The sequence below is a fragment of the Aspergillus novofumigatus genome (genome assembly GCF_002847465.1).
Source record: "Aspergillus novofumigatus IBT 16806 chromosome Unknown P174scaffold_3, whole genome shotgun sequence".
NCBI classification, from domain to species: Eukaryota; Fungi; Ascomycota; class Eurotiomycetes; order Eurotiales; family Aspergillaceae; genus Aspergillus; species Aspergillus novofumigatus.
The window spans coordinates 246,472-273,899 of NW_020194276.1; the positions used below are offsets into that span (position 1 = coordinate 246,472).

The 27,428-nt window shown below is 50.3% G+C and overlaps 11 protein-coding genes across 11 annotated transcripts; 7 read left to right on the forward strand and 4 right to left on the reverse strand.

The window, feature by feature from the left end:
• Window positions 1-457: 457 nt before the first annotated feature.
• Window positions 458-2,173, forward strand: P174DRAFT_403204 (FAD-dependent oxidoreductase). The gene is made up of 2 exons (XM_024823975.1): window positions 458-1,548; window positions 1,605-2,173. The coding sequence occupies exons 1-2, from the start codon at window positions 568-570 to the stop codon at window positions 2,007-2,009; spliced, it is 1,386 nt and encodes a 461-aa protein (XP_024683466.1). The 5' UTR covers window positions 458-567; the 3' UTR covers window positions 2,010-2,173.
• Window positions 2,174-2,240: 67 nt separating this feature from the next.
• On the forward strand, window positions 2,241-3,496 carry P174DRAFT_458485 (putative secretory lipase; the record flags this gene model as incomplete). The annotated part of the gene is made up of 7 exons (XM_024829674.1): window positions 2,241-2,269; window positions 2,327-2,530; window positions 2,624-2,761; window positions 2,782-2,814; window positions 2,836-3,313; window positions 3,341-3,431; window positions 3,459-3,496. 7 exons carry the CDS (start codon window positions 2,241-2,243, stop codon window positions 3,494-3,496), a joined length of 1,011 nt encoding a protein of 336 aa, XP_024683467.1.
• Window positions 3,497-3,561: 65 nt separating this feature from the next.
• P174DRAFT_510765 (putative MFS sugar transporter) lies at window positions 3,562-5,463 on the reverse strand (the record flags this gene model as incomplete). Its single annotated transcript, XM_024831718.1, has 7 exons — window positions 3,562-3,677; window positions 3,723-3,953; window positions 4,001-4,308; window positions 4,359-4,628; window positions 4,677-4,938; window positions 4,983-5,201; window positions 5,253-5,463. The coding sequence occupies 7 exons, from the start codon at window positions 5,461-5,463 to the stop codon at window positions 3,562-3,564; spliced, it is 1,617 nt and encodes a 538-aa protein (XP_024683468.1).
• A 584-nt stretch (window positions 5,464-6,047) lies between these two features.
• P174DRAFT_449411 (beta-glucosidase H) lies at window positions 6,048-8,630 on the reverse strand (the record flags this gene model as incomplete). The annotated part of the gene is made up of 4 exons (XM_024828845.1): window positions 6,048-6,450; window positions 6,496-6,573; window positions 6,603-8,508; window positions 8,558-8,630. 4 exons carry the CDS (start codon window positions 8,628-8,630, stop codon window positions 6,048-6,050), a joined length of 2,460 nt encoding a protein of 819 aa, XP_024683469.1.
• Window positions 8,631-11,806: 3,176 nt separating this feature from the next.
• On the forward strand, window positions 11,807-13,336 carry P174DRAFT_385914 (putative alpha-1,3-mannosyltransferase; the record flags this gene model as incomplete). Its single annotated transcript, XM_024823279.1, has 2 exons — window positions 11,807-12,779; window positions 12,846-13,336. 2 exons carry the CDS (start codon window positions 11,807-11,809, stop codon window positions 13,334-13,336), a joined length of 1,464 nt encoding a protein of 487 aa, XP_024683470.1.
• A 290-nt stretch (window positions 13,337-13,626) lies between these two features.
• Window positions 13,627-15,254, forward strand: P174DRAFT_449413 (TNT domain-containing protein). The gene is made up of 2 exons (XM_024828846.1): window positions 13,627-14,148; window positions 14,198-15,254. Exons 1-2 carry the CDS (start codon window positions 14,074-14,076, stop codon window positions 14,825-14,827), a joined length of 705 nt encoding a protein of 234 aa, XP_024683471.1. The 5' UTR covers window positions 13,627-14,073; the 3' UTR covers window positions 14,828-15,254.
• P174DRAFT_510769 (uncharacterized protein) lies at window positions 15,226-16,115 on the reverse strand (the record flags this gene model as incomplete). Its single annotated transcript, XM_024831719.1, has 3 exons — window positions 15,226-15,320; window positions 15,436-15,494; window positions 15,551-16,115. The coding sequence occupies 3 exons, from the start codon at window positions 16,113-16,115 to the stop codon at window positions 15,270-15,272; spliced, it is 675 nt and encodes a 224-aa protein (XP_024683472.1). The 3' UTR covers window positions 15,226-15,269.
• A 699-nt stretch (window positions 16,116-16,814) lies between these two features.
• On the forward strand, window positions 16,815-17,907 carry P174DRAFT_439567 (putative haloalkanoic acid dehalogenase). The gene has a single exon (XM_024826835.1). The coding sequence runs from the start codon at window positions 16,858-16,860 to the stop codon at window positions 17,569-17,571; it is 714 nt and encodes a 237-aa protein (XP_024683473.1). The 5' UTR covers window positions 16,815-16,857; the 3' UTR covers window positions 17,572-17,907.
• Window positions 17,908-18,646: 739 nt separating this feature from the next.
• P174DRAFT_418853 (uncharacterized protein) lies at window positions 18,647-19,365 on the forward strand (the record flags this gene model as incomplete). Its single annotated transcript, XM_024824734.1, has 2 exons — window positions 18,647-18,674; window positions 18,722-19,365. The coding sequence occupies 2 exons, from the start codon at window positions 18,647-18,649 to the stop codon at window positions 19,363-19,365; spliced, it is 672 nt and encodes a 223-aa protein (XP_024683474.1).
• Window positions 19,366-20,326: 961 nt separating this feature from the next.
• P174DRAFT_418854 (putative MFS monosaccharide transporter) lies at window positions 20,327-22,474 on the reverse strand (the record flags this gene model as incomplete). Its single annotated transcript, XM_024824735.1, has 10 exons — window positions 20,327-20,665; window positions 20,714-20,799; window positions 20,844-21,142; window positions 21,192-21,206; window positions 21,256-21,296; window positions 21,342-21,737; window positions 21,783-21,860; window positions 21,906-22,178; window positions 22,227-22,279; window positions 22,342-22,474. The coding sequence occupies 10 exons, from the start codon at window positions 22,472-22,474 to the stop codon at window positions 20,327-20,329; spliced, it is 1,713 nt and encodes a 570-aa protein (XP_024683475.1).
• Window positions 22,475-25,130: 2,656 nt separating this feature from the next.
• On the forward strand, window positions 25,131-27,385 carry admA (ADAM family of metalloprotease ADM-A). The gene is made up of 3 exons (XM_024823976.1): window positions 25,131-25,353; window positions 25,402-26,386; window positions 26,450-27,385. Exons 1-3 carry the CDS (start codon window positions 25,290-25,292, stop codon window positions 27,228-27,230), a joined length of 1,830 nt encoding a protein of 609 aa, XP_024683476.1. The 5' UTR covers window positions 25,131-25,289; the 3' UTR covers window positions 27,231-27,385.
• The last annotated feature ends 43 nt before the right edge of the window (window positions 27,386-27,428 follow it).

Consider the following 27,428-nt stretch of genomic DNA (forward strand, 5'->3'; position numbering starts at 1 on the left):
TGCCCATCTCGGCGATCCGCTTGTAGTCACGTGCGACGGGGCCCCTATTCTTGGCTTTTTCGTTGATCGGGGCCGGGTCCTATGTTGTCTGGAACCTCAAATTGCCTTCGACTTCATTTAGAAAGAATTGAGCTGTCAATTCTGAGCTGGAATAAGCGGGAAACAGTTGTACCCCCTATTAGATGAAGAAATTTCCGCCGTCTCGGATCCGACCTGCATACAAAAAAGTGGACGATCCGTGGGTGGTCTCTTGATGCGCATGTCACGCCTAAGACTTCCACCCAATCAGACTGCATATATTTTGACCGTCACCCTTTTTTTGCCACGAGCCAGCCGAGGCCATCAAAGCAACCAATCAAATCACTGAGTTTAATACGGGGACACAGCGCAAATGCACAACTGCCGAACCAGTGTCCACGCTCAAAATGGTCCTTTGATGCTGATCACCGAGTTTTCTCACTTTCGGCCGCCCCCTCGCTTTTGTGTTCGGATCCGACCAAATGGGATTATATTATTTACAGTCTCTGGCTGAAATGTTCAGCATTCTCTTCCCAAGCCCATCGCATCATGCCGCGCCGCATCCTGATTGTGGGTGGGGGAATCGCCGGTCTCACGGCCAGCATCGCTCTGGCGAAAGAGCTCGCACAAGTCGAACCGGATCTGGCCATTGCCATCTATGACAGTCGAAATGAACATTCGATGGGGGATGGAGGAGCCATCAGTCTCACCCCGGTCGCTCAGCACTACCTGGATCAGCTAGGCGTCTTGCCTGAACTCTCTCAGATGGGAGAGGACACGGGAATTGAAGTGGATGAAATCAACATCTACTCTCTCCGCTCCGGGCGATCGTTGGGTCCCTTGCGATTTGCCGACGAGACCGGGCGCGGTTACGGAGGCTATAAGAGCCGCCGAGTGTTGCGGAGTGCTCTCTTTCGCGCCTTGCTGGCCGTGGCGCGCCGGTACGCGCAGATTTCAGTGGAGTTTGACAAGAAATTATCCAGCACCAGCATGACTGGAAAGGTAGTGACTCTCGAATTCGACGATGGGACGACGACCACGGGTGATCTACTGCTGGGATGCGATGGCGTCCACTCGGCGGTCCGCACGCAGCTGGTGGATCCCGGGAACCGATCCGAATATACCGGCATCGCCTTTATTCAGAGCCTAGCTCCGTCCGAGCGGGTATCGCTACCATCTCATTTCGACGAATCCGCCATTCATCTTACAAAGCAAGGATCGCTGCTGGCCAGCTACTGCGACCCCAGTCATCAGACCATGTTTGTGGCCGCGATCATGCGTGTGAATGAACACATTATCGAGCGGTACCGCGCGCTGGCCGACACAGACACCAATATCGCGGCTCTGACGTCGGCACAGATGGCACTTCGGTATCAGGTGCGCAGTAAATTCGGCACGTCGGCCTTTCCATGGATCCGGGAGTGGATTGACGAGACGCGTGATTGGGAGCTGTATCCCATCTATCAGGTTCGGCAGCGGGGGAAGTGGCATATTGATCGCGCTCTGCTGCTCGGGGATGCCGCTCACGCAGTAAGTACAAGTAAGCTTTTCCCCGTCAGGATAGCATCGCTAAATGACCACTGCAGATGCCGCCACGCGAGGAATCGGCCGCGTACGCCATCGAAGATGCGGTCATATTCGCACAGATTTTTGCTCGCGGGCGTCACCGTTCTCTCCACCATATATTTGTAGAGTATGAGAACGCGCGGCGAGCCCTGGTCGATAAAGCGTTTGATGCCACCCGCCGGTTATGGCAAAGTGACCTGGACAAAGGACTTTTCCCCGGGAATTTCCGAGACTGCATGTCGTCTACCCAGGTGCCACCAAATCTTTCAGTAAAGAAAACAGCGGACGTCCCGATGAGGGAACCAATGTTCCCGCCCCCAACGCATGAAAGCATGTCCGATCTGTCTGTGTATACACTGACAAGCGAACTGGAGGGGGCTCTTGAGGCGGATGAAGGGAGGGAAAAAGTCCCTTTGTCATTATGAAGTCTTCTATGAATGTTACAGCATGGAGCACGGAGTTTGACGACTCTTGACGACTCATGATTTGATGGGCGTTTGGGTCTGGTTATGGCAAAGGTAACATGAAATATGCATGGTCTTCAATAGACACGGGATACCTTATGACTTATGAATTACTGCAACCACACAAAGTTTATTGTTTAAATGTCCTTGACACGGCTTCAAAAAGGATTAGTAAGAATCAATTACTTAGAAATGGCAATTGCTGTATCTTACTCTGTTGGGTAGCGCGGCTAGTCTGTACTCAAGTACATCGCATCCATCATCTTTCATATATCGAGTCTACCTCCCCATCCTATCGTGGCGTTTGGGTTTGCCCTAATTAATTTTGCTGCATTATTTCAGCTCCTGTACCGATCAACCTATTCTTTCGGTGGGGACATTGCAGTCATATTGACTATCCTCATCCCATATAATGTAGGCACCACCAAGCTGCTCTCTTTCCAAGTCGATGAAGACGCGGCTGACCCTAACTGCGCCCTGTCGTACGCCTTTTAGTTTAGGCAGCCACTGATGGTGAGCTAGGCATGCTCATGCCTCAAGGCGAGCTTATAATGATCATTGCGGCACTGGATAAGGGGTGGGTGGGACCACCTGGGTCTGAATGCCACGTTTCTAGCAAATATACTGTCTGGACACGCGGTGCTTGATAATGTTTGTGTAGCCTTAGGGTTGTCTAGATTTACCGACATCTCTCACCAGGCCACAGTCATGCTGTAGGGTACTCTGGGGGAAGCCTGGTGTACAGGTTCGCTGCGGAACTGCAGCTGTTATACGCACTGGAGCTTAGCATTGCTAGGGCCGTGCAGGGAGGAACAGTCTCGCGTATGCAGCTGGTGTTTGTCATTATTAAAAAGGGCGTGTGGGCTGGACTCATTCCTGCGGGGTTGCAGGGCCTTGCGAATGAATACCTGACTTTTAAACAGACTTTGTATGATTGTCTTGTTCCGGAAAAGGAGCTAGACTTTGTTGAGACCAAGGACCTGTGTTTCAGCGGGCATATAGCTAAGTACAAATTCCAGGATATTAACATGTATGTCACGGAGGCGGATTTCATCGATGAGCCGGACGTGGCATGGGTCCTGGATGTGAATGCAATGGGTCAGCATGTGCCTCAGATTCCGCTGTTTATCTATAAATCTGCTAATAATGAGGTGAGTCTGGTTAAGGACACAGATGCTCTGGTCGCTTTCTACTGTGACTCCGGCCCGAAAGTGAAATACTTGCGGGAGGGATTGTCGGATCATGCGATGATGGCGTTGACTGCTGTCCCGGATGAGCTGTTTTGGTTGTAGAATCGCATGGATGGAGTCCCTGTTGATGACGGCTGCACGACGAAAACTGTTCTGACAGGACTGACGGGTCCGAGAGCTATACTTGGTCGGGGTACCAATGTAATTCAGATTCTGCTAGCCTTGTTGTCTGCACCAGTTGGAACGGTAGTTGGATGATTTATAGTATCATGTTATAGATTTGCTTGTCAAGGAACAGTATATTCGAATAAGCAACAGTTCAATCATGCCCGCGAAGCCACCTCGACGTGAACATCCTGCGCCTTCTCGTCGTGCCCCTGATCAAGCTGCTTGTGGACAGCCGCAGCCACTTCATTCGCCTTTTCCTTGCCCTCGAACACTGTATTCGTTAGTTTTGTCTTGCAACATCAGAGATGAAACTTACTGAAGGACAACTCCTCGAGAGTTCTGCCAGACGTCTCGGGAAAGATCAAATAGATAAACGCAACCTCGAAAACCAGCCAGCAGCAATACACCAGCAGCCACCTCCAGCTGATATTCTTCAAGCCGACCGGGTTCACATAGGTTGCAAAGAAGCTCGCGCCCCGTCCGTAGAACTGGAACCACGAGATACCTCTGGAGCGACCAAAGTAGGGGAAAATTTCGACCAGGTAGGCTGACGAGTCAGTCGCCATCTATCATCTTGAAAAGGGGAAGACTTACTATATGTCAACGCGTTGTAGCCGAGGTTATAAGCCGGCGAATAGCAGAAAATGAAGAAAATGGTCAGGATGGCCGCGGGCTTGGCGTGCGTAGTCATGAAGCGTTCCATGGAGATGGTCCAGGCGACATACACGCAGAGCAACGAACAGGCACAGGTGAGGTACATTGTCCGTCGTTTGAATCGAGGAGCAGTTAGTGCCAGCGTCGTGCCGCAGACGAGACCCCAGCACGCAATGCCGATGTTGATCTTCGACTTGACCACCCCATCGGTGATGTTGACCATTTCCAGGAGGTCACTCAGATAGTATCTAACCTCGTTAGCAAACCAACCTACCAAGATGGTAAGATGGGCACATACGAGATTAAAGTATTGCCCGACCACTGGGTGAACAACCCCAAAAAGGCCGTAATCAGCAACCGACGGCGCATACCAGCGGTGCGGAACATATCCCACCATGTCTGCTTGGCCTCTTCGAGTTCAAGCTTGATGGTGCGTTGGATCTGGGCGATTTCAGCTCGAACGATGACCGAGCTGCGGTCTCCTTCAGCGTGGTATTTGGTTAAGATGTCAAAGGCCTCCTCGTGGCGATCTTTACTAATCAGATACCGGGGGCTTTCAGGAAGAAGACTGCACACTGTCAGTCCTGTCAGAGACAGTAAGATAAATACAACTTACAAGATAAAGGCAATCTGCACCATCGCCGGAGCAATCTGAAGGAGGGACGGAATTCTCCAAGCCCAGTCGGTTTTGATGGTCACCGTCCCCAAGCCGACGGAAGCAGCGATGATCTGGCCGATAAAGTACGAAGAATTGAACAGCGAGGTCAGAATGGGCCGTTCCTTGGGATATCCCAATTCACCAAGCAGGGAAGATCCGGCAACGATGCAAAAGGGAATGCCGAATCCGAGGACCATCCGCGCGACGATGTACATGCCGACTACAGAATTAGCATGTGGATTTGAGCCGAGGTGGGTAGCATACCTCCGTTGGCAAAGCCCTGCAGAAGAGCACCCACGAGACTGACGCAAGAACCAAACACGATCGTCCATCGTCGTCCGAATCGCTGGTTTACCCAGGGGACAAACGGGAGGGAGAGGATGGCTCCGAGAGAATATGCGGCTCCAAGGAAACCTTTGAGATTTGCTTCGATCGCATATTTGGGTTTGCCGTCGACAACAGCTCCCGTTGGATGACCGAAATCTAGACATGTCAGCAGTTTTCGATTATAGTATAACGTGTGGTGAGGAATACATTTGTTCCACGTGTAGACGATCTGCACAGTGTTGATGATCTGCGAGTCGAATCCCGAAGTGATCTCGATTCCCATGCATGCAGGGAACAGAATAAAATACAAGTATCTCAGATTGGGTTTCTTGTACCAAGGAGTATGATCGTCGGCCAGCAGGTTGGCCAGGACGGGCTCCGCGACATCTTCCTCACGATGCTTTGGCACTACAACCATGATGATCGGTGTTGTATAATCGATGGTGCTGATGGCATGATACTGTCAGGAGACGGCCTTCCCTGGCTATATGTAGAATCCCGTCATGGAGATGTCTTATGCCAGGGCAGGCCGGTTTTCAGCCACGATGACCCTGTTGATAGCTCTGACCGGGGTCTTCGTCCAAAATGCTCCTTGATGGGAAAGGCATCTTGGAACCCCCACGTTCACAAGACGGGAACTCTGGTTATATCCCCCACCAATGGAATATTGAAGTGAGCATGGTTGAATGCTGTCAGCATACCTGCCAAGAGCGGCCCAAGACCTCATGTGGGGGTTTGGTGAGACAATCCAACGAGCTGACGGAGGATTTGGGTTACAGTTGGGTTAAACAGTCAGAAGAGCATCACATGCCCCACGTTTACCCCGGATTGAACACGGTAATGGCTCTAATAGGTAATGGAAGTGGCTCGATTCAGTAAGTGATTGACCCCCCACACTGCCCCAGCCTGCACTCTTGGATAAATGCACGTCTTTTACCCGGTGCCAAGCTCGTGAGATTCAAGTTCAAACTGAAAGGTGGAACACGATTGCTACGATGCTCTCTATACACCACACCAGTATCTCGTCTGGTCCACTCTAAACTCTCCTCGAGACACAATCTCCTGACTCGAAGTCCCAATGAGTACCTGATAGACGCCCTCTTCGCTTTTCCACATATCCTCAATTTCGTCCCAGAAGCTGGTCGCGTATTTGTCAACGTGGACATCCACTAGTTTCTCCTCTCCAGGCTGTAGGAACACCTTGGTGAAGCCGTGCAGCTCCTTGACCGGGCGTGGAGTTGCTGAATTTGGTGCCGCAATATAAAGCTGTAGGATCTGCGCTCCTGCCACTGGACCGGTATTCTTGACTAGAACTCTGGCAGTGGGTGGACTGTCCGATGAGAAGACGCTCGGAGAGACAGTCGCCTCAGGAGAGACACTGAAGGACGTGTATGATAAACCATGTCTGCAGGGGTCAGCATGCGTTTAGTGAGCAAGACGATCAACCTACCCAAATGGAAACAAGACCTCGCGGCCGACCTTCTCGTAGAATCGATATCCCATATACACATCCTCGCCATAGAGCATTCTACCCCCACGCTCATATTGTTCAAATACGCTGGGTTGTGCTTCACATCCACCGGCCAGGACAGCGGCAATTTCCCACAGGGGTTGACATCTCCAAACAGGACGTCGGCAATGCCATGGCCGGTTTCATTGCCCCCATACCATGCCTGAACAATCCCTCTGGCTCTATTCGCCCACGGCATGGTAACAGGAGTCCCGGATTGGTTAACGATGACAGTCCTGTCAGCCGCCACGTCAAGCACAGACGAAAGCAGCGCGTCAATGCCCGGAGGAAGGTCCATGTCCGGACGGTCGAATCCTTCCGACTCCCAGTCTCTGTTGAGCCCTGTGCACACTATCGTATAATCCGCCTCTGCAGCGACTTTAACCGCATTGGCAACCATTTGCTCAGGGTCCATGTGTAGACATGCGCCGAGATGGGCGGCGCCACCACCAAAGTGGACCACGCCGATAGCTTTCATAGGACTGGTGTTGGCAGAGCCAAACTCGACTCGAATCTTATATGTCTGTCCTGCAGTGAGCTGCTTCTGCCCAACCTCCTGCACCGTACCCTTTCCGAAAAAGGCCGTTCCGCGGGTTTGGTGAGTGGTGTTGTCAATGACCATCTCATCATCAATGAAAAGCGTGGCCGTACCGAACACAGTCAGTCCAAAGTCCCACAGTCCAGAGACATCTGGCGTAAACTCTCCGATTAGAGTAGCCCAGAACAAGCCTCTGTTGAGACCGGGAGCGTTGTAGTCCATCAACTGGAAAGCAGTGTTAACGACCGGTTCTGTCGCCAGTAACGTGCGTTCCTTGTCGGGCGGCTCATTGTAGAAGTGGATGACGGCATTGCTAAGCATTCGGTCAATGACAGGAAGCATCTTGTGAGCATATGCGCCCGCTTCGTAGAGAATCTCGGCATCAGGAATGGCTTCGACCACGGCATCGTATAAAGAGACAGCATAGTATGGTTCAAGAGAAGCACTACCGCCGCCTGAAATAGCGGGAGTCTTCACATGAGACCCGATGAGCGCGATCTTCTTGACTGTCTTGGGAATGGGTAGCAAATTGCCCTCATTCTTCAGCAGCACAATGCTGTTCGCGCAGAGCGTCCGATTCAACGCCCGGTCTTCTGGGAAGTCACGGCCAGTCTCCTCCACCGACACAGGAGCGCGGCTGGCTCGTTCGGCAAATTCAAGCACCTTGCGAGCGCGCTTGTTAATCGTCGACTGTTTGATCAATCGCGCCTGCATGGCTGATTCGATGTATCTTCCACGATATCGCGCCGGACCTGGCATCTCGAGATCGAGACCGGCATTCATCGAGTCGATGGTGGTGTATGTTCCTAACCAATCGCTCATGATCAAGGGATCCCAATTCCAGTCCTTGCGAACAATATCCAACATGGCGGGATTCTCAACGACATGTTTGCCGTTGATTTTGTTGTACGAAGTCATCAAGGCCCCCGGATGGGCGTCCCGAGCAACAATCTGAAAGGGACGGAGATAGATCTCCCGAAGTGCTCGCGGGGTGACCAGCACGTCAACAGCGCGGCGCTCATGTTCCTGGTCATTCCCAACGTAGTGCTTGACGGTGGAGATGACCCCTGTACTCTCGCAGCCCAGGATGATCGACTTGGCCATGATCCCCGAGAGATGGGGATCTTCCGCGAACGATTCAAACCCGCGTCCTCCCAGGGGGGACCGCTGCATGTTGATCGTAGGACCCAACCAGCAATGTGCCCCCTTGGCGAGACATTCTTTGCCGAGAAGGACACCGGCTTGGTGCAGCAGGTCACGATCCCAGGTGGCGCCTAAGGCTGTGCCACACGGGAGACATGCAGCCGGCACACCGGCAAAGAACTTGGTGCCACGGATACCATTGGGGCCGTCAGTGGTCCGAATCGGAGGCACATTGAACCTGGGGATCGAATGAGTGTGCCAAAAGTCACTTCCTATTAGCCATTAGTCAATGTAGGCAGTAGTTGGGTCAACAATAGCTACCGGAGAGAAGAGCGATCTTGTCGTCCTCGGTGATATTGGCTAAAACATAGTCGACGTCGAATTTGGGTGTCATCTTCAGTGGGTTGTCATTGATGGTTATTTTGTCATGGTCTTAGACCAGCACAGCTACAGTGATGATAAAAGTTTGGTATGGTTAAACAAGCTGACGATCTTCACGGCCCTCGAGCCGAATTCCCGATTGGGTGCGGGACTAAATCCGTCGACAGTATCCTGATGGACTTGGCAACCCCCACGCGATGTGGGTTCATCTGATAGAAAGAGGGACTCGTGTCTCAGAGATGAAATGACTCGTTGTATCGGTTAAATTGATCTCACCCTGGGAGTTGCAGACTCCTCACAAGCTGGCATTCTGCCAAGTTGAATCGTTGATATGGGATCTTTCCTCGGTCAAGTCAAAAGAGTGCTTACCGACTAATTTCGCGCTCCGTCATCATTGCTCAAGTAAAGAAGATGGGTACACTGAAATAGCCATTGTTATCAATATCATAGCTAATTCTGTACCACGCACGAGTGCCATATACGTATCCCATTGACAGCGGGTGGCGGCAATCACGACCTTACCAAGAATATGACGCTGTAAGGGCTACGTTAAGGCTCAATATCTCTGTCCTTAGAAAGGGCATTCCTACGCGTATGGCAGCCGAATCTTCTCTGTTCAAGCCACGGTCCTAGGGACTGCTGTTGCCCGCTGTTGCTCGGTACTTCGAGCTCCAGTTGCTATTCAGTAGCTGAGAAAGCCGAAGTCAGTTAGGCTACTGAGCTGTGCAGCTGCCCGTCAATATTGCCGAGTGATCATGTCCATGGGATATCAAGCTGAAAGACTGCCATCATCACAGTAGACAGGCGATCCTGATCGGGAGCACCGAATACCTCAACCTGTCTGCACGCCGCCATGACGGCTACCAGTACCAGGGCACTCAGTATGATCAAAGCCCACGGACAGCCATGGTACCAGGCAGGGGGAGTAACCCAGCTGCGACGGATGCAATAAGGAAGCTTTTTTCGCCGTCACCCAATTAAATTAATGTTCCTGGGTACGTAATCATTCTGTCAGCACCTAGAGCTCCCAACCGTCGTGGGGGCCCAAGGTCAAGAGTGTCTGTACACCGCTTCGCCTTTCAATGCTGTCAGGACGATAACAATCGACCTGCGCTGACTTGGGGATCACCACATGCGAGGGACCTACATCCATCATGACGAGCGCCAGTGCCGTCCTTGCCGCGAAGAACGGATCGATCGGAGAAAGTTCAAGGTGGATGAGCAGTGGACCAGGAGCAGGCCATTGAAAAAGTATAACATGAAGGTCAACATCAGTCTTCACTCTCTTCGACGGTTCAAAGCGTTGGGTGTCGGCGAGAGCCGGTTACAACGACTGGATCTGACACACAACTAACTTGTCATACTTCTCCCAGATCGTGAGTCTGTCATCCAGCAGTCTGGCCTCGTCAGGGACCACTCGCTAATCAATGAAGCTTTGGACAATCGGCCTTATGCAAACGACACTCCATAGGTCGTCAAGAGCACCAAGGACGTACTGTCGCGAGTCGCACGGTGGACAAGCCTATTCTCGTGGTCCTGCAAGCCTGCTTTCTGTCCAAAAAGCACTGTTTTCCGTTCAATGGCTTTGCGGCCCGAAATAATTGACATGGTGTTCAGGGAGTGGAGTGCGAGCCAGCAGAATAGAGCAAATTTTGTGGAAAGCATATCCAGGAGGACTACTGATCGTTCGAGCTCTTGATTGGGTGTGGTATCATAGCTCCCCAGTAGCGAATGCGACCTATTGCTACCTTTGGTAAGCACACGCGTGCAATTAGTGCTTACGCTCCGGCATATCAGTCTACTATGAGTAGACTCAACCTCGGATTGGCACGAGTCACGAGACTCATTTAAACCCTTGCAAGATGGGTGTAAAGTCAAAGCACTGAGGACCGAGACTTAGCTTCCTTCTCTCCAGCCCCAGAATGCCCAGTTAGATGGCATTCTCACAGATTCCCGTCCGTACAAATGAGATACCTACAGTTTTCGACTCAGGATTGCGGACTTCATTGTCGCACCGACGCTCCCTGAGCTCAAGTCAGTCCAGACTCAGGCGAGAATTGCTCAACATTCGTGATTTGTGATAGAAGCGTCAAAAACACTTCTCGCAATTTTCACATTGGTGCTGACTGGCTGAGACATGGCTGATATGTCTTGGAAGGATTGATGACCACCCCGCATTATGTTGTTTGCAGATTGGATGCAAATACGGTGTACCATTCTGAATACCTAGCGCCTAACCAGGTAGAACACTAGTGGACACTCGGACCCCTGCCTAAATTCGGGAGTTGATTATACAAGGGTCCAGAAATCCATCCATGAGGTTGCAGTGATCCTGGTTAGTGTTGCACTGGCATGGCACACTTTTCCTAGTTGGTAGGCTCCATTACCCCGGAGTCCGGTGCCATTCTTCAGGGCCGAAGAGCCGGGTTCATTTAGGATAAGGCAGAGAATATTTGCTATATTCTTTAGCTTACGGTATGTTGCCAGTGAACTCCAACAAGCAATGTCATTGGCTCTCTTACCGATGGAAGGCTACGTGGAGGTCATTTCGTGGTTCCCCTCGTAAAGACAGCCCATCCAATAGGCCCCTCATATGACCAAAGGAAGACGGGTCTGACCTCACCATCCCTTGCCGATAGGCTCATCTTTTCCCTAAGACTGAGTCAAGCGGTTTTCATGGGTCGATCGGTATGCGCCCGACTTCTCCGTGGTAGAAGACATCAGAGAGCCCTTCGGGGACTGCCCATGTTCTTGCGATCCTCCACAGTTGAAATCATGTCCAGCGATGATATCGAGAAATATGCCATCTTGGACGCAAAAGGATGGCGACCACGGCCACCGCTAAGACGCAGGCGTCGGGCTCTCGCATTTCAATTGCTGATGATATTGATTGGTCTCTGGATATGTTACGACTTTGTCGCTGGGACTGTGAGCCTTTCATCACCGCCTAAGGCCACCGATGTTGGGATTCATGTTCAAATCTCGTCTCTGACAGATGGAGTGAACTTTGTCGAAGAGAAGGACGCGTCGACAGACCCCGAACTGACGCGGCTTGAGCCTACTGAGTCAGAGCTAGATCCCGAAGATCCTGTAGTCGACCCTGATGACTTACCGGACGAACTGCCAACTGCGCCAGAGATAGACTATGTACCACTGCCTCGAATTGACTTGAGCATGTCTCTCGATCGGATGATTGCCCTTCTGCCGGACGAAATGCGCATGCAAAGCCTCCTACATCCTCTCGAAGCGACCGGCGGCGAGCGACTCCGTGATTTGGGCCTGCGAACACGCGATTTCTGGGCTTTGTTCGAGGCGTGGGAAACCGTGCACCTGGTGCCAACCGACGATGGCCTGTACATCCGCGACGACATTATCCAGTACCTGCGACGACATCCTGAGCTGGCAGAGAGTATGGTGAGAAACACAACAGACATTATTCGCTCCTATGAGTCATATCGCTCGCTCATTACGCGATTATCAACACTGCTCTTTCCGTGGACTGCGCCGCATTTCCCAGACCATATCCATCTTCATACACAGATCCATAATGGCGGCCGGGGGCTGGTCTTTTCGGCCGGAGACAACCAAGCACCTTTTCTACTCGCTTCGATCCCTGCCATCCGCCAGTTAGGATGCGAGCTGCCAATTGAAGTCATGTATCTAGGGGACCAGGACCTGAGCCAGGACATGCGTGAGCAGTTGGAGGCGCTACCTGGTGTTACTACACGAGATCTGAGGCAGATGGTGGACGACAATGGCTGGACATTGGCTGGGTGGGCCGGGAAACCGTTTGCGATTCTATTTTCGAGTTTTAGGGAAGCGATTTTTATTGATGCAGATTCGCTTTTCCTGCAGAACCCGGAGATCTTGTTTGAAGACGAGGCCTATCAAAAGACCGGGGCCTTGTTCTTCAAAGACCGCCTGATGATGCCCGAGTCTAAGAAGCGATGGCTGCAAGAGATTCTGCCCAGACCAGTGTCCAACAAAGCCATGGAGAGTCGCTTCTGGAGGGGTCAGAGTGGGCATATGCAAGAATCAGGTGTGGTTGTGGTGGACAAATGGCGACATTTTATCGCGCTGCTTCTGGTGACACGGATGAATGGACCTGACCGCGACGGCGACAAGTCGAAGCACAAGACGGGCGTGTATGACATGGTTTACGGTACGTCCTGCCTCTCTGCTGTACGTGTCTTTGGATTGCTGCGAACTAACGGCGCAAATCAAACAGGCGACAAAGAGACCTTTTGGCTGGGATGGGAGCTGATCGGGGACCTGGACTATGCGTTCCATGATGGCGATGCAGGAGTGATGGGCACTCTGGAGAAGACTCCCCCGGTAAAAGGCCAACCGGCACAAGAACTTACAAAGACCAATACTACGGACCAGACAATGACAACTGCGCCAGAGATGTACACCATCTGTGCTCCCCAACTACTTCATCTTGATCGCAGTGGTCGACCGTTGTGGTTCAACGGCTGGCTCCTCCCAAATAAGTTCGAGAAAGGCAAGGATCGAGAGCCTAGTCAATTCGAGGCCTTCTTAAGGGAACCCCGAGAGATTCGCGAACCGGGCGCCTGGCAATTACGGGCGCATAACATTTGCTGCTTGACCTCGGAACATAAGGGAGAATTCAGTCCAGATGAGAGACAGGCTCTTGACATGATCATTGAGTCAGGACGGCGTGCAGGCGTGCTGGGTACCAAGGGTATAGCACTTTAGCAGTCAAGCAAGGTCACTGTAAATATTTGGGCCTTTTTTGATGTACATAACTGTAGCTAATAATGAAGATAACTGATATTGAAGAGCAAGAAAAGAAGGAGATGATAATCTCGATACTGATGAAGAAGATATGCAAAACTTTAACTGGAGGTCATGTATGCATCCCTTTTTGGAAGGACCCCTGCTCCCTCTGAGCCAATCACAGCATGACCTCTTGCTAGGACATCCGTAAAACGCCTGATACTTAAGGTACCCACGCACCACGCTCAGCTACGGCTGAATACTAGTTACTCACACTTGTCTTACTTCTGCTGTTCTACAGTGTGCACGATCATTGTGAATTGTTTGTGGATTGTTAGAACCTGGTGTGGGTCTCGATCGAATTGGCGTCAATAGTTCACTTAGTGTTCAATAGTCCAGCTGAGACTGACAAATGACAACTTAGAAATGCTTGAGTGCATCCACAGAGATGCATCTGCGGCCCGAAGGAAGGAAGGTTGTTCCCTAATCATAATCTTCATAGGACGATTTTCCCTCGTCGCATTTTTGAAGTCCATGCCACATTCTCAATCGCATTCCTGAAGGCTGTTCGTGGTAAGGTCGGCAGGATGAACCTAGGACGATCTTCATGCAAGGTGATAATGACTACTGCACGCAGGATACAGCAAGGCAAAGATAAATAGCAACATGTTCGCTCTGGATTTATTCTCCTCAGCATTACACCTCGCATCTTCACGATGATCTTCACCAACGCCATTCTGGTGCTTAGCACCTTGCTCCCTGCTACTGTCCTCTCCCTCCAAACCATTGAGGTAAAAGTGAACATCCCACCATTCAATTCTTCTTTGACTAACCCTTCAGGACTCTCTCTTCCCGGCCAGATGTTGGCCCGACCCCTGCGCCGGGATTACCTCGAAGAACGACACCTACGTCTGCGGAGACCCACGCCTCGGCCCCGTCGTCCCACCCCGGAAATTCCCCCTTAGTAACGAGCTACGCACCTACGCGCGGTTCGGCGCCCTCTGTCCCGCCGAATTCCTCGACAAATGGGCCACCGACGTCGCTCCAAACGGGACATATATCTACCCACCCGCCAACGGCTTCGTCGTCAACACGGAGAAGCACCCCATCCTCGGTAACGCGACCCTGCCCGTTGGCATGAAGCTCGACCGGTTCGGCTCAGAGTATGGCGGCTTCCTGGCGCCACTGGGAGCACCGTATATCGAGCGCTCGCTGCCTCCGAGTAACCTCAACACGTTTGACGGGAATTACCCGTACAATTACCACGTGTACCAGGTGACCAAGGAGTTTGTCGTTGGGCTGGGGCCAATTGCGCCCTGGTTTGAGCAACCTGGTATGGGGACGCAGTTTGTGACCTATACCAATGTGATGGGGTTGATTAATGGGGGGTTCTTGAGACGGTTGAATGAGAGCGAGTATGATGAGAAGGTGGAATATTCGAATCCGTATACCCCGGGGCCGAATCAGTAGTGCATGCGGCTTATGGTAATAGAGATATCTTAATGATAATGATAACACATTCAGAGGGAATGATGCCTCAGGTCTGACAGCACTCGCAACATGCTAAAATGGTGCCATAGGACGTTGGGAATACGGCAGTGTTCATCAGACTGCCATGAACGACTACGATGTCTTTGTGGAGGAACGAGAGAGCCAGAGAGCTGTCAGTCTGGGGGAGCGATCCTATCATGATCCCAATAGCAAGAGTCGGCGACAGGCTTTGGGTTGAAGGGATAAGTTTTCTAGGATTTCTGGTATCATGTGCGATGGCCATCAGGGCGGTTGAAGGTGCCCCAGGGCTTTCCAAGAACCACGTGGCTGCATCGTCGCATATATTTCATGCGTATCATATGTGTTAAGCAGCTACCCAGTTACTACTGCCTCATTTCTGTTCTGTATCGACTATTTACACCTAAATACATGTCCCTGCTTCCGTCACTAGGGCGCAAGAATCAGCCAAGATCTGTCCGACTTTTGTACACATATTCCGCAGTTGAACCATGTCCTGCTCTTGACTTGCCATGAAGGATTATCTGATACGACAACGTTTGGAGAAGCTCGCATGGCGGAAGTGGGACACCTTTCCGCGTCAGACCAAGGCTTCTTCGTGACGAGTGGTTAGATGCCGGAACCCTGTCTGCGACCTATGTGCAAGTGCAAAACTTCTCCATTTGGCGTGTTCCTCTTCCTTACAGTACATTCCTTCGAGGCACTCATCAAGGTTCCACTCATGCACTCTGTCTCCATCCAGCAACAGCCTGAGGACTCCCACGCGCTCGTAGATCATCCTGCCATCACGATAGAAGAGAAGCAAATTCAAGAGCTCATGAAGGACAGAAACCAGATAGTCTGGATGCATCTTATAGTCGACCCCCATCTCCTTTATCAAGCTGAGTAGTCTACCAATCTCGGGTGACCTCGGGCGATGCGTCCCGGGTATCACAAATCTGCGGCCTTCGGTAGTGATATTCGGTGGACCAAGCAGGTTCTCTGGGATACCTGTCCGAGTACGAACATCCAACTCGAGCGTCTCGATCAGAATATGCGCGTCCGCAGGCGCATTGGTTGCGTTAGGAGGCCCGCATTGGAGGAAGCGCTGTAGAACCCCGTACAAGTCCCAGCAGTCCTCTAGGGCGCCCCCGCTTACTGAACGATATCTAAAGTACCAGGACTCAATGGGGCGTGTCCCGTCGTCTTTCAGAACATAGAACTTCGCGCGTGCACGCTTGAATCGGGTGGGGAACTTTTGCGTTGGCATGAAGAGAATCAGGCGCTGTCTCTGGAAGAACACAATGTCCGCCTCATATCTGGATGCAGCGAGTTTGTTCAATACTTCCCAACCTTCAGCTCGAAATTGGTGGTTGACCAGCAAAAGTGGATAGTGCAGTAGACGCTGTCCCTGGGACGCATACTTGGTTCCCTTGAACCGCTTTTCCCGCGGCGGGGACGGGGTGGGGTAATTTGGTAGTTCAATGCTGACTGGATCCCGGTCTAGGAAGCTGTATTCTATGATAATGTCCCGGAGCTCTCGCGGAAGAGATAGAATAGTTGGTTTTCCAGACGCAGCTGGATTGGAAATCATAATTGATGGGTAGAGAGATGTATGTCAAAGAATAATAGCGACCTCAGGAGAAGAACCTGCTCCATCATGTGATGCTGCTTGGCCCTCTAGCCCTCTCTGGCTGGCGCTGCAAATTGTATAGTAACATGCCTTTATATCACCAGAGAAAAGCCAGAGGTAGGTTTCTGGACTTGCCAACTGTGGGAGAACTCCAGCACATATATATATATATATATAATACTTGCCCATAAGCTACCTGGGCGTCAAGAAATGTCCCTATTGTTGTTGTTTGGAAGGCGCATGTTTATTTCCCTTTTTGGTCCCCGCTATCGATAAGCCCGCAATATAGACTGTACTTGTACTTGTACCCCTCATCCTCTTCCTCATTCTTCCTTCGTCGCATCATCAATCTTCAAATCTTCATCTTCTACATAGCAAAATGACAAAACTCTTCGACTACCGTCTGTTGTGCTTCGATGTTTATGGCACCCTAGTCGATTGGGAATCCGGGATCGTGAACGCCTTTCAGCCGATCCTCGACAAGAACAATTTCTCCATTTCACGCGAGCATCTCCTTACTGTTTACCATGAGCTCGAGCATGAGCAACAAGCTCTGACACCTGATATGCCATACTCCGAACTCCTGGCAAAGATCCATCCCAAACTTGCTCAGCGCCTCTCCCTCGCCCCGCCGAGCGAGGAAGAGAGTATCGCATTTGGCGAATCAGTAGGGACATGGCACGCCTTCCCCGACACTGTCGATGCTCTCAAGCGTCTATCAAAGTACTACAAGCTGGTTGTCTTGTCAAACGTTGACCGGGAATCATTCGCCAAGACGAACGCAGGGAGTTTGCAGGGTGTCAAGTTCGATCGCATCATTACCGCACAAGATGTGGGCTCGTATAAGCCTGATCTGCGCAATTTCGAGTACATGTTGAACACTGTACAGGCCGAGCTGGGAGTCGGCAAGAATCAGGTCCTGCAGACTGCTCAGAGTCAATTCCATGATCATCAGCCTGCCTCCAAAGTCGGGATTAAGTCGGTGTGGATTGTAAGGCCAGGAGCTATTATGGGCAACACTAAGGATACTATCTATGATTGGAAGTTTGATACTCTGGGCGATATGGCACATGCTGTAGAAAGCGGCCAGTGAATGATACTTCTATGAGAGGAGATCTTCAAGCCAGGCAATTATGTTGCTTATCAAATACACTCCGCAATGAAAATGGTCCAGCGTGGACAGCCAAAAAATGTGACCAATCCAAGATGGTGCCCACTCCAGCCACTTCTAGACACGAGCTTTCTTCATGCCGGCGATCAACATTGGGGAATTATCCCAGTCACAGATGGCAGAGGCTGCCAGGTTCTCAAACCCTCATGCCAGGATCTACTGGTTCATAAAAAGATGTTATTCTTATATAGGCAATCCATGGTAGCTAACCCCATGTAGAGGTAGTCTATCTTTAGTTCAAGGAAAGATATACAGTATGTACTTTCAGATGCCTGCAAACAGAAAGGAAGAATACATCTTAACTCCCTTAGGTTTATAGCCATCTGCTGCAGTTCTATATTAATAATAATGATATTAACAGAGAGGTTGCAATTACAACTAGAAGGTGATCTGGACTTATAAGCATGGCCGTGGCCTCATATATGCATGATTCTAAGAACTGTATAAGATCATACACCACAGTTCCAAAGTTCAACGCCCAGGGCCTATTGGCCTATTGACATGAATAGGCATAAATAACAGCACCTTTTATCATAGTGTAGACTCTTCCTCTGGTAGTAATGACATTGTATAAAATGCCAGGAAATAGGGATTCTATCGCTTATAGCTACATAAAAACATATGAGGATAAAAATCGGTTGTTCTTAGCTACATACTAATATCTGCATGCTTCAATATTTGTTTCAAACTGGTCTTATAGGGAGAGTATCCCCATCATGCCCGCCACAACGTGTTTGAGAGTAAATATCTGCCATTTATTTTCTAATATCCCAAACATTCACCAAGAACGTCTGTGACCCTATTTCCAAAGTGTTTGCCACTACTCGCCTCTCCCACTTGAAGTTTGGTGATTAACAGTCATCTGCAGGGCCAACGAACCCAAATACAATCATCACTATGTTCAACACAACGGGCCACCTCGTCCAGCGGCTGTTGGAGCACTCGTACCTTTCTGGACAGTTAGACTGGAGAATTCATTTATTCGCAAGGGCTACAAATGATTAATCGGCATCCAGCATCACATGGTAAGTCTAGTCGAACCTTATTCATGGCCATGTTAACGGTTCCTCAGCCCAACTCGTCAAGTACATGCGGTTGAGTGAGCTTAAGTTTGCATTTTTATCCACATACGAGTGGTCGGTCTTCATTCGCAGAACGGCTCCTTACGGGTTTGCCATGTCATTACCGATTGGAAAAGATGTATCGAGCCCCAGCCTTCGACAGTGCTTCTTAGCTTTAGGCGTACTTGCTTCTAACGATTGGAAATTTGTTGAACCGCCCGAGTTCAACGTAGCCCAGGTGAGTTTTCCCGTTAATAATAGCGGTAATCTCCTAGCATTAGACCCCAGCTCCGCGTCCCGACGGAGCCTTCACTTCAAGCGTCCATACGTCCGTCCGCTTTCCGAGACCAAATCGGCACAAGGAGCTATCCGACATGCTTGGCTCGTCGTCGATCCTTTACGGGGCCGACGACGTGCTCGCAACGACAACGAGCATATGCATTCAGAGATTTACAAGGCTATCAAGGTACTGAGGCAAGGGTGTACGATTGTTATCGACTCCGGGATGCATAATTTCTTATACAACCCGGCAACCAATGCTGTAACAATGGTGGATTTTGAGCTGATGCAAGCATGCGAGCCGGACACCATGAGCCCTGACGAACCAGAGCTGTTTCACATATTCGGGGATTACCTTCGTTACGAAGTTGGTTAGAAGTCAATCATCGACAATCACACCTCGGAGTTATCGCTAGCCAATGGCTGCCATGAAGTTTGTTTCCTGCTACGTTCGGAGCATCTCTATTTGACACGCTTGGGTTTACTGGGAGGATTTGCTGTGGCTGAAAGAAACGTTGCTACGCTTTTCAAATGTTCTGTATGTCTTATACCCCTAGTCGACTGACGACTTCATAGCTTCATGGGAAATGTTCAATAGCCGTTTTCACTGGTCGTTTTCTCAAATACAGTTATCCCGTATGGTTACTAAATACAGTTTACCTTCGCTTTAGGCCTCCGGTAAGAAACCTGCTTTGAAACTAGCTCTATGACGCCAAAGCATCTAGACTCATTTGTTTGCGGTCATCTCAAGCCTCGGGCAATCACTTTGCAAGTGCTTAAAACTAATCGGACACAGCTCGGCACAATAGTACACGGATACGCTCGGCCATCTCGAGTCTCAACTCTCCCGGATGTTGAATTCAGGCTAAACACGCCCCATTTATCCGTGCTTTAGACGCATCCCTATTCCATATACTTGGTTGCTTGGATTCGTCACAGATGTACCGGCCATGTCTCTTTCTGTGTCTAAGGCTATTCACCAAGACAAAGTGTCCAGTCACTGAACAGTGGAGATATTCGGTGCGCTCAAGATAGTGGAAAATAATGTTTTACTGGGAACAAGGTTTATAAGATTCTTCAGTGTATATCCAAATACTAGTGCTGTTTAAGTCTAAATGAATAATGCAGGTGTGACGGGAGGATTGACAGGGTAAGATGGTATTATTAACATCTGAACGATGCCGAATGTTCGTGGACTATTGTCTATTATATTCCACTGAGCCAAAGCGTCTTTAGCATCCCGTTCTAGCATAGTATTTCCTGTATAGGTGCAGCCACAATTTCAAACGATGGTCGAAACATCAACATATGATGCATCCGCTAGAGTAATACAACAACTACGAGCTCGCAGCCTTGGGCAGCTCAGCTCGCTCGTGATGATCCATATGCTCGAGCTTCTCGGATGTCTTCTCGCTCGCGTCGGAGTCCTCGCCCAACAAAGCCAGTAAGCCGATTTCCCTCTCGATGCGACGTTTCAGCGCCTCGTCCTCGACGGCCAGGCTTCCGGATCCGAATAACTCGTCCATCTCTTCCAATGTGCGGCCCTTGGTCTCGGGGACGAGGAACCACACATACAGGACACCAATAGTGGTTACCAGGCCAAAGAAGATAAAGGTACCGTAATCAGAGGCTTCAATAAAGGGAGAAGTTGACAGGCCGACGGCGAAATTGTTGAGCTAGCATCTTGTTAGAAACGTGTATATGACGCAATGGAGTGCACATACCCAGTTGCTGCTGCCACCAATACTAACGCCTTTGGCGCGCATACTCAAAGGGAAGACTTCCGACACGACAATCCACGCGACGGGGCCTGCTTCTGTCAGTTCCTCTGCTAGATTCATTCCAAGCCAGAACGGCACTTGCCCCATGCATATGCGAAGTTGATAATGAAGATCCACACAAAGACCACGGCAGCCCAGCCAGCTCCCTTGTGATTCTCGAACTGGCCCGAGTACGTCCCGATGATGCCGGCGACAATGAAATGGCAGACAGCCATACCGATACCTCCAGCAATCAGAATCTTCTTACGGCCGATGTTGTCAACCCAAAGAACGGCAGGAATGGTGAAGACAAATTCGAAAATACCGGCGACACCGGTTGCGAGGAGGGAGGTCGTATTTCCCCCCAGCTGTAGGCCTTTGAAAATCTGCGGGCTTTTCCAAGTCAACACAATGATATTGACTTCAAGCGTCATACACTTACGCATAGTAGTTGATACTGTGAACTGTCAGCAAGATTCCTTATTGCACCAAATGTATTGACTTACGCATTGATTCCGTTCCACTGCTGGAATACCATGATCATACACTGCGCGAGTCAGCGACTTGCAGAGGACGCGGAGAGAATACTTACAGCTACAGTGGTTCGTTTGAATAAGGACTTGTCGGTGATTAGAGAGAGATAGTCATTGAGCCCAATCATGAATCGGCTCTTCAACGAGCCATCCTGGTAGTGAGGATACCTCTTCCGAGCCGCTTCATCCTCGAACATGCGCAGAGCCTTGATTTCGAGAAACTCGATCCGGACCGAAATGTCATCAACCGAAGTATCGCGCAGTCTGGCCAGGGTCTGTAAGCATTCCTCCTCCCGTCCTTGATTCATTAAGTGTCGCGGGGATTGCGGCATGAAGAGGAGCATTCCCGCTGCCAGAACTAGGGCTGGGAGGATTTGGATGCAGACGGGGATCTCCCAGGCGGCAATGGATTGCCCTTCGCCAGTCCCTCCAATGTAGTTTGTCCCGTAACCAATCTAAAACATCAGCATTTAATCATTCTCAGTTAACCATATACTCACCCAGAAGCTGACCATGATGCCAAAAGTAATGGATAACTGCTGCACAGCGACCAGAGAGCCACGGATTTCCGGCGGGGCCTAACAGGGTCAGACAGAGTTGTCATATAAATCCTTTGAACATACCAGTTCCGCATTATACAGAGGCACAATCATACTCAGGTTACCCACACCCAGACCCGTTACGAACCGCCCAGCGTAGATGTAGTCCGGATTCTTGGTGCAGGCTTGGACAATGACGCCGACGCAAAACACGACTACCGCAATGACAACCGTGATGCGACGACCAGTAGCATCGGCCAGATATCCGTTGATGAGAGTCCCGAGCCATGCACCAAGTTCCAGAATCGCGGTCAACATTCCTTGTTTTACTCCAGTTTTCTCTGCGTATCCTTGGGTCTGAAAATGTGAGCGACTAGCGACGTAATGTCATCAATAATCACATACTGCTTCAATGAATGAGTGCATTGTCAAAATTTGCGCGAACATTCCTTGGTTGTCTGGATACGTTAGCCTCTGAAGCATTCCTTATGGAGAGTAGAGTAATAGAAGACGATCATACATCCATAAACCAAGCCACCCAGAGACGCAAACAAGGCAATACCAAAGGTCTTCTTGCTGCTGAGCAAGCCACGCCAACCGACCTTTCCTCCAGCCAATTCGGCTCTTTTGGCCGAGATGTCTTGGGAAGTCATGCCCCGCCCATTCTGACTAGGTTGGTGTAGTGAAGTGAATAAACAAGAGCTGAAAGACAGGATCAAAGCCGTGCTAGCGAGAGACCAGAAAACAAAAGGAAGGGTTCCATTGTCATTAAATATGTGGTTGAAACATATTTCAGTTCGGAAAACTCGGCAGCCAAGGCAGTCTTGCGCGAGCTTCTACTGCCAACAAATGCTTGATTTCAACCCGTTAGCCGACCAGAACCTGCGCGAGCCTCCATGCGTTTACCCCCTCCTCCGTACGATACGATTTTCGGCAATGATCGGTATGGATTTATCCTGAACCAATGGCGGTGATAGACTGAATGGGGAGTGGTCCACTTTTCCCCGGCCTTATCCCCGTGGGGCCACAGTCGCCTGGAGTATGTCCATTTCCTTGTGATTATGGTTCAGAATAGTGGGAATCATCGTTCGGACTCTGGGTAAATCTAACGCGGGGAAAATGGCATTGTAACTTGGAAATGTATGTCTTCAATATCACCAATATTGTTAAGCTTCGTGGCTGCCGGAACGAGACGCCATGCCGGCTGCCGGCTCGGCATCGCAATCCTTTCCATGCAGTGCCGGTTAGTCGTGAAGCTAAGCAGGGAAACGGTGATGGGAGCGGCGCCAGTGTTTTAGCGTTGACAAGAGTGACTCCAGTCTACCAATCAACAACACAAAGAGATTCATTCTGCCTCAATCGGGGGGTGGAGCCAACTCAGGTCGTCGGAAGAATACTCAGGACTCAGGAGGGGAAATTTCTCACCTTTCGAATCGAGTGGAGCTGGAACAACCCAACGTTGATTTTAGCCGGAATTCTCCCCCTGTGGACCGCGGTATCATATTCGATTGGATATTCTCATCATCCTCGCAGTTGATGCGATGCAACACGTCATAACTGTCTGTGTGGCATAAGGACGGCATAACTCGTGGCGGATACAATAGTTCGACATATGTCGCTATGCAGACGCCAGAACACAGACACCGAAGTTATTGATACTGACGGGATGTTCAAATGAGAGGGCACAAGATGCTGTCGAATACTCTCAAACAAAGAGTTGCTACAAAGTATCGCGCGCTGTTGGTTCGAGTCTGATTTCTATTTCTAGGAAGAAACATTCCGGATAAAAGACAAGCTTTTCGGTGTCAAATGTCAGGTTGTAGAATAGGATCTAGAATGATCCATGATGTCTGTGGCCATGTTAGATGAAGACTTTGACAGTGTGTTTCAGACATAAACAAGATCAAGAACTCGATACTAAGATAATGTCAGCCAGTATAAGCCTTATCATTTCTACTACGCTAGGAATGGTCGTCTAGCCACCTTTTTGGCGTAGTGGATTTGATGGTTGACAGGTAATCAAGCAACCTCAGGCAGTCTTAGCCTCAGGCCACAGGAAACCAGACAAACAGGATTAGTAAGTGGACTCACAGGAAGATAACGTAATCGGTGAGTGAGCCAGGCCACCTCTTATATGCCATATAGAATGGCCCTTCTTTGGACTTCAATATCTCAACCAAAACACCTATTAAGAGCTTAATAGTAAGGCATACTGTTTATTATACTATTTAATATTATATAGGTTTTCAGTATGTCTTAACAAACACTGATATCCTAAGTAATATAAATTATAGCTGTTATCTTCACATCCTAAGAAAATTTAAGAATATACAGTAAAATTCAAAGTCTAAAATTCTGAAAAATAATTTCCGAACTATTTATACTTGATTATACTATATATTTAACTTACACTTTGTAATATTGATTTTTGGGTGAGATATAGAAGTCTTAAAAAAGGCTCTTTTCTATGGAATACAGAGGTGGCCCGCTGGCCTATATGGCCCGCTCGCTTACCGATTACGTTAAAACACAAGTCGGGAATCTCTGGACCTCTTGTCAGTGCTACACGCCTTTCTCTTTCAACTACCCCAGTTGAGTGGACACCTGCCTAAATCTGGCAGTTGTTGTCTTTCCCAGTCAATGGTGTCCAACATGGAAATACAAGGACATATGCGACACCCTTCGTGAAATGTCTGCAGGTGATGGTGACTCTCCATGTTGTCGTGGATCTGCATCATCATCGAAAATCGAAGCGAGGATATCAGCTCATCCAGCACAATGGTTAAAGTCCACTTTTGAAACTCCATGCCCAACCAACGAGGATTCAGTCAAACTTCGTCCTACAAATAGCATCGGAGTCTTTCCGGGCTAGATGCGAGTTGCTGACAGCCAAGACTTTCCGCCGGCAGTGAACTCCAGTATTTCCGCCCGCTATTCCATACTGGGACTGTGGTTCACCAGTACCGTCCGGCAGTGTTGGCCAAGATCAAGTGGAAAGCAGCATAGCCACTTTATCATTGATAATATAGCACAGTCTCCGAATTTTGACTTCATGACCGGTGGGGATCCGTCATCTTGGCTGGCGTTAACGCCTTGTCTCCGAGACATCCGTCAGCTACCGGACAGAGCGTAATCGGCAGCCGGTGGCTGTGCATACACCATATCAAGGCCCCGGCCAATGAGCCAGGCCACTGACTATGTCGAGTCTCCTGTTCGACTGGGTTCTTCTGAGATGACGAGTCCCTATCTTGGCTTTCCCAGTACGTCGATTTGACATTGGGAACCGTAAAGTGTCTTCGATTTATTTGGATGCCTAGCGAAAGCGACAATGACATGCTCTATCCGCATTATTGTATGGTTCTCTGGCTTGTTTGTATTGAAGTGGCGTGCAATACATATATGGAAACGAGGTCTATCGAGAAGATGTCGGTCTCCTTCATGTTGTGAGAGCCTTCCAGGGAGGTAGCCATGAAGATCCTCAAACTCCTCAGTTCCATTGGTCTGATTGCTGCTGTAAAACGAAATGTTGCAGGTAAGGTGTGAGCACTCTGCCGCGCACTATGCATCCTAACGTTCTTAGCACATTCGGTACAAACCTCCCTCTGGGATAGCGAGACCCGAGTCGAGCATACTATTATCCGAACACCGTCTCATCGAGTGGACGCCTACTCACACTTTGATCTGTCCTTTAACCTTCCCGGACAAGGAGCACTGAAGCTGAGCCTGGAGCCGAACCATGATATCCTCACACAGGATTCCCGTGTCCAGTACATCGGTACAGATGGCGTTGTTCGCAGGATGGAAGTCGTGAACAAAGCCCAACACAAGGTATTCAAGGGAGTCGTGTCTGCTCAGCACGTTGGCTCAGGCGCAACTCGGAATCAGGTTGGCTGGGCTCGGATATCCATACATCGAGATGGAGATTATCCCTTGTTTGACGGCATTTTCAGCGTGGTCGATCAGCAGTACCAGGTGACGATAACATCAGGATTCGGAAATACCAGCGAACCTCAGATGGTTGCTCACTATCACTCGTCATATAACACATGGGACCGACTGGCGCCTCGATCGCCACAATCTTCAGGGAATCCCTTCATCACAGACGAAGATTTACCCTGCCCTAGCACCAGAAGGGTCGCGTTGGTAGGTATCGCGACTGACTGCACGTACTCCGCCTCGTTCACCTCCAGCGATGAGCTCCGGCGAAACATCATCAACATGGTGAATACGGCTTCAGAAGTCTACGAGCGGACCTTCAACATCTCCCTCGCCCTCCACGACCTGACCATTAGCGATCGAGATTGCCCGAGCAGTCCGTCCAGTTCAACGTCGTGGAATGCCGACTGCTCGGCAGGAGATCTAAACTGGAGATTGAGTCGATTCACCTCTTGGCGCGGTTCCCTCAACGATGACAATGCATACTGGACGCTGATGACCGGATGTCCGTCGGGTCAGGAGGTCGGTGTCTCTTGGCTCGGTCAATTGTGTGCTTCCAACCGGGGACGGCAAAGCGTAACTGGTGCGAATGTGGTGGCACGCACTCGCAGTGAATGGCAGGTTTTTGCGTAAGTCTCCCCTTGCCTTGCACAAGCAATGCTTCAGTTTTGACTGAACTGCGAATTCTGTAGCCACGAGTCCGGGCACACCTTTGGAGCCGTCCATGATTGTGAGTCAACGCAGTGTGCTTCCGCCCAGAGTCAGTGCTGTCCGTTGGCCTCCTCGACCTGCGACGCAAATGGCCAGTACATCATGAACCCGGTCTCCTCGCCCTCGCAGACAGCATTCTCTCCATGCAGTATCCGGAACATCTGCTCGCAACTCAGTTCTGGGCGCGTCAGCACCCGCTGCCTGGTCAGCAACAGCAACATAACCACCATTACAGACGGGCAGTGCGGGAATGGCATTGTGGAAGTTGGCGAGGAATGCGACTGCGGCGCCACCTGCGATCAGAACAGTTGCTGTGATGGCTCGACCTGCCGGTTGCGAGCCGGGGCTCTCTGCGATGATGCCGCGAGTCCGTGCTGTACCAACTGCCAGTTTGCTTCGGCGGATACAGTTTGTCGTCCGAGCACCGGCCCATGCGATGTTGAGGAGATGTGTACTGGTAATTCGACCATATGTCCCGCGGATCAGGTTTTGTCGGGCGGACAACGCTGCGGGGATGGTGATGGGGGATCCCGTACCCCGTCATGTTCCAACGGAGAATGCAGAGGAAACGAGAGCTCATGGGTGGACAGGCATCGATCACTCATTATTGGTCTGGCTGCTGGGGTCGGCGGTGCGCTGGTCCTTGCCATCTTGGGTTGCGTAATCTGCAGCTGTTGTCGACGGCCGTCAAAGAAGACATCGCCAGCTGTGCCAGTGGTATCGCAGGTCGGCGCTCCGCCGCCTCCCTATCGTTTCGCTTAGGATGATTTTAACGAGCTCAAGTTTTGAATGATAATAGATGTTCTTTCTGCGGCATAGCAATCGATGAGCATAGCTACTTGGTGCTACACTCATGTCCCTTTCTCACTGGCTTTATATTGTACAGAAATTGCAACGGCCAAGAGCCCTAGTACGACAGATCTAGTTCATGCCATTAAGCCACTGTCTGGATATAGGCAT

Excerpts from the sequence above, each read along its gene's own strand:
- P174DRAFT_403204 (XM_024823975.1), top strand. The coding sequence starts at position 568 with ATGCCGCGCCGCATCCTGATTGTGGGTGGGGGAATCGCCGGTCTCACG. Across the intron at positions 1,549-1,604 it reads TCGGGGATGCCGCTCACGCA|ATGCCGCCACGCGAGGAATC; the intron begins GTAAGTACAAGT and ends TGACCACTGCAG.
- P174DRAFT_449413 (XM_024828846.1), top strand. The coding sequence starts at position 14,074 with ATGATCTTCACCAACGCCATTCTGGTGCTTAGCACCTTGCTCCCTGCT. Across the intron at positions 14,149-14,197 it reads TCTCCCTCCAAACCATTGAG|GACTCTCTCTTCCCGGCCAG; the intron begins GTAAAAGTGAAC and ends CTAACCCTTCAG.
- P174DRAFT_439567 (XM_024826835.1), top strand. The coding sequence starts at position 16,858 with ATGACAAAACTCTTCGACTACCGTCTGTTGTGCTTCGATGTTTATGGC.
- admA (XM_024823976.1), top strand. The coding sequence starts at position 25,290 with ATGAAGATCCTCAAACTCCTCAGTTCCATTGGTCTGATTGCTGCTGTA. Across the intron at positions 25,354-25,401 it reads TGTAAAACGAAATGTTGCAG|CACATTCGGTACAAACCTCC; the intron begins GTAAGGTGTGAG and ends TAACGTTCTTAG. Across the intron at positions 26,387-26,449 it reads AGTGAATGGCAGGTTTTTGC|CCACGAGTCCGGGCACACCT; the intron begins GTAAGTCTCCCC and ends CGAATTCTGTAG.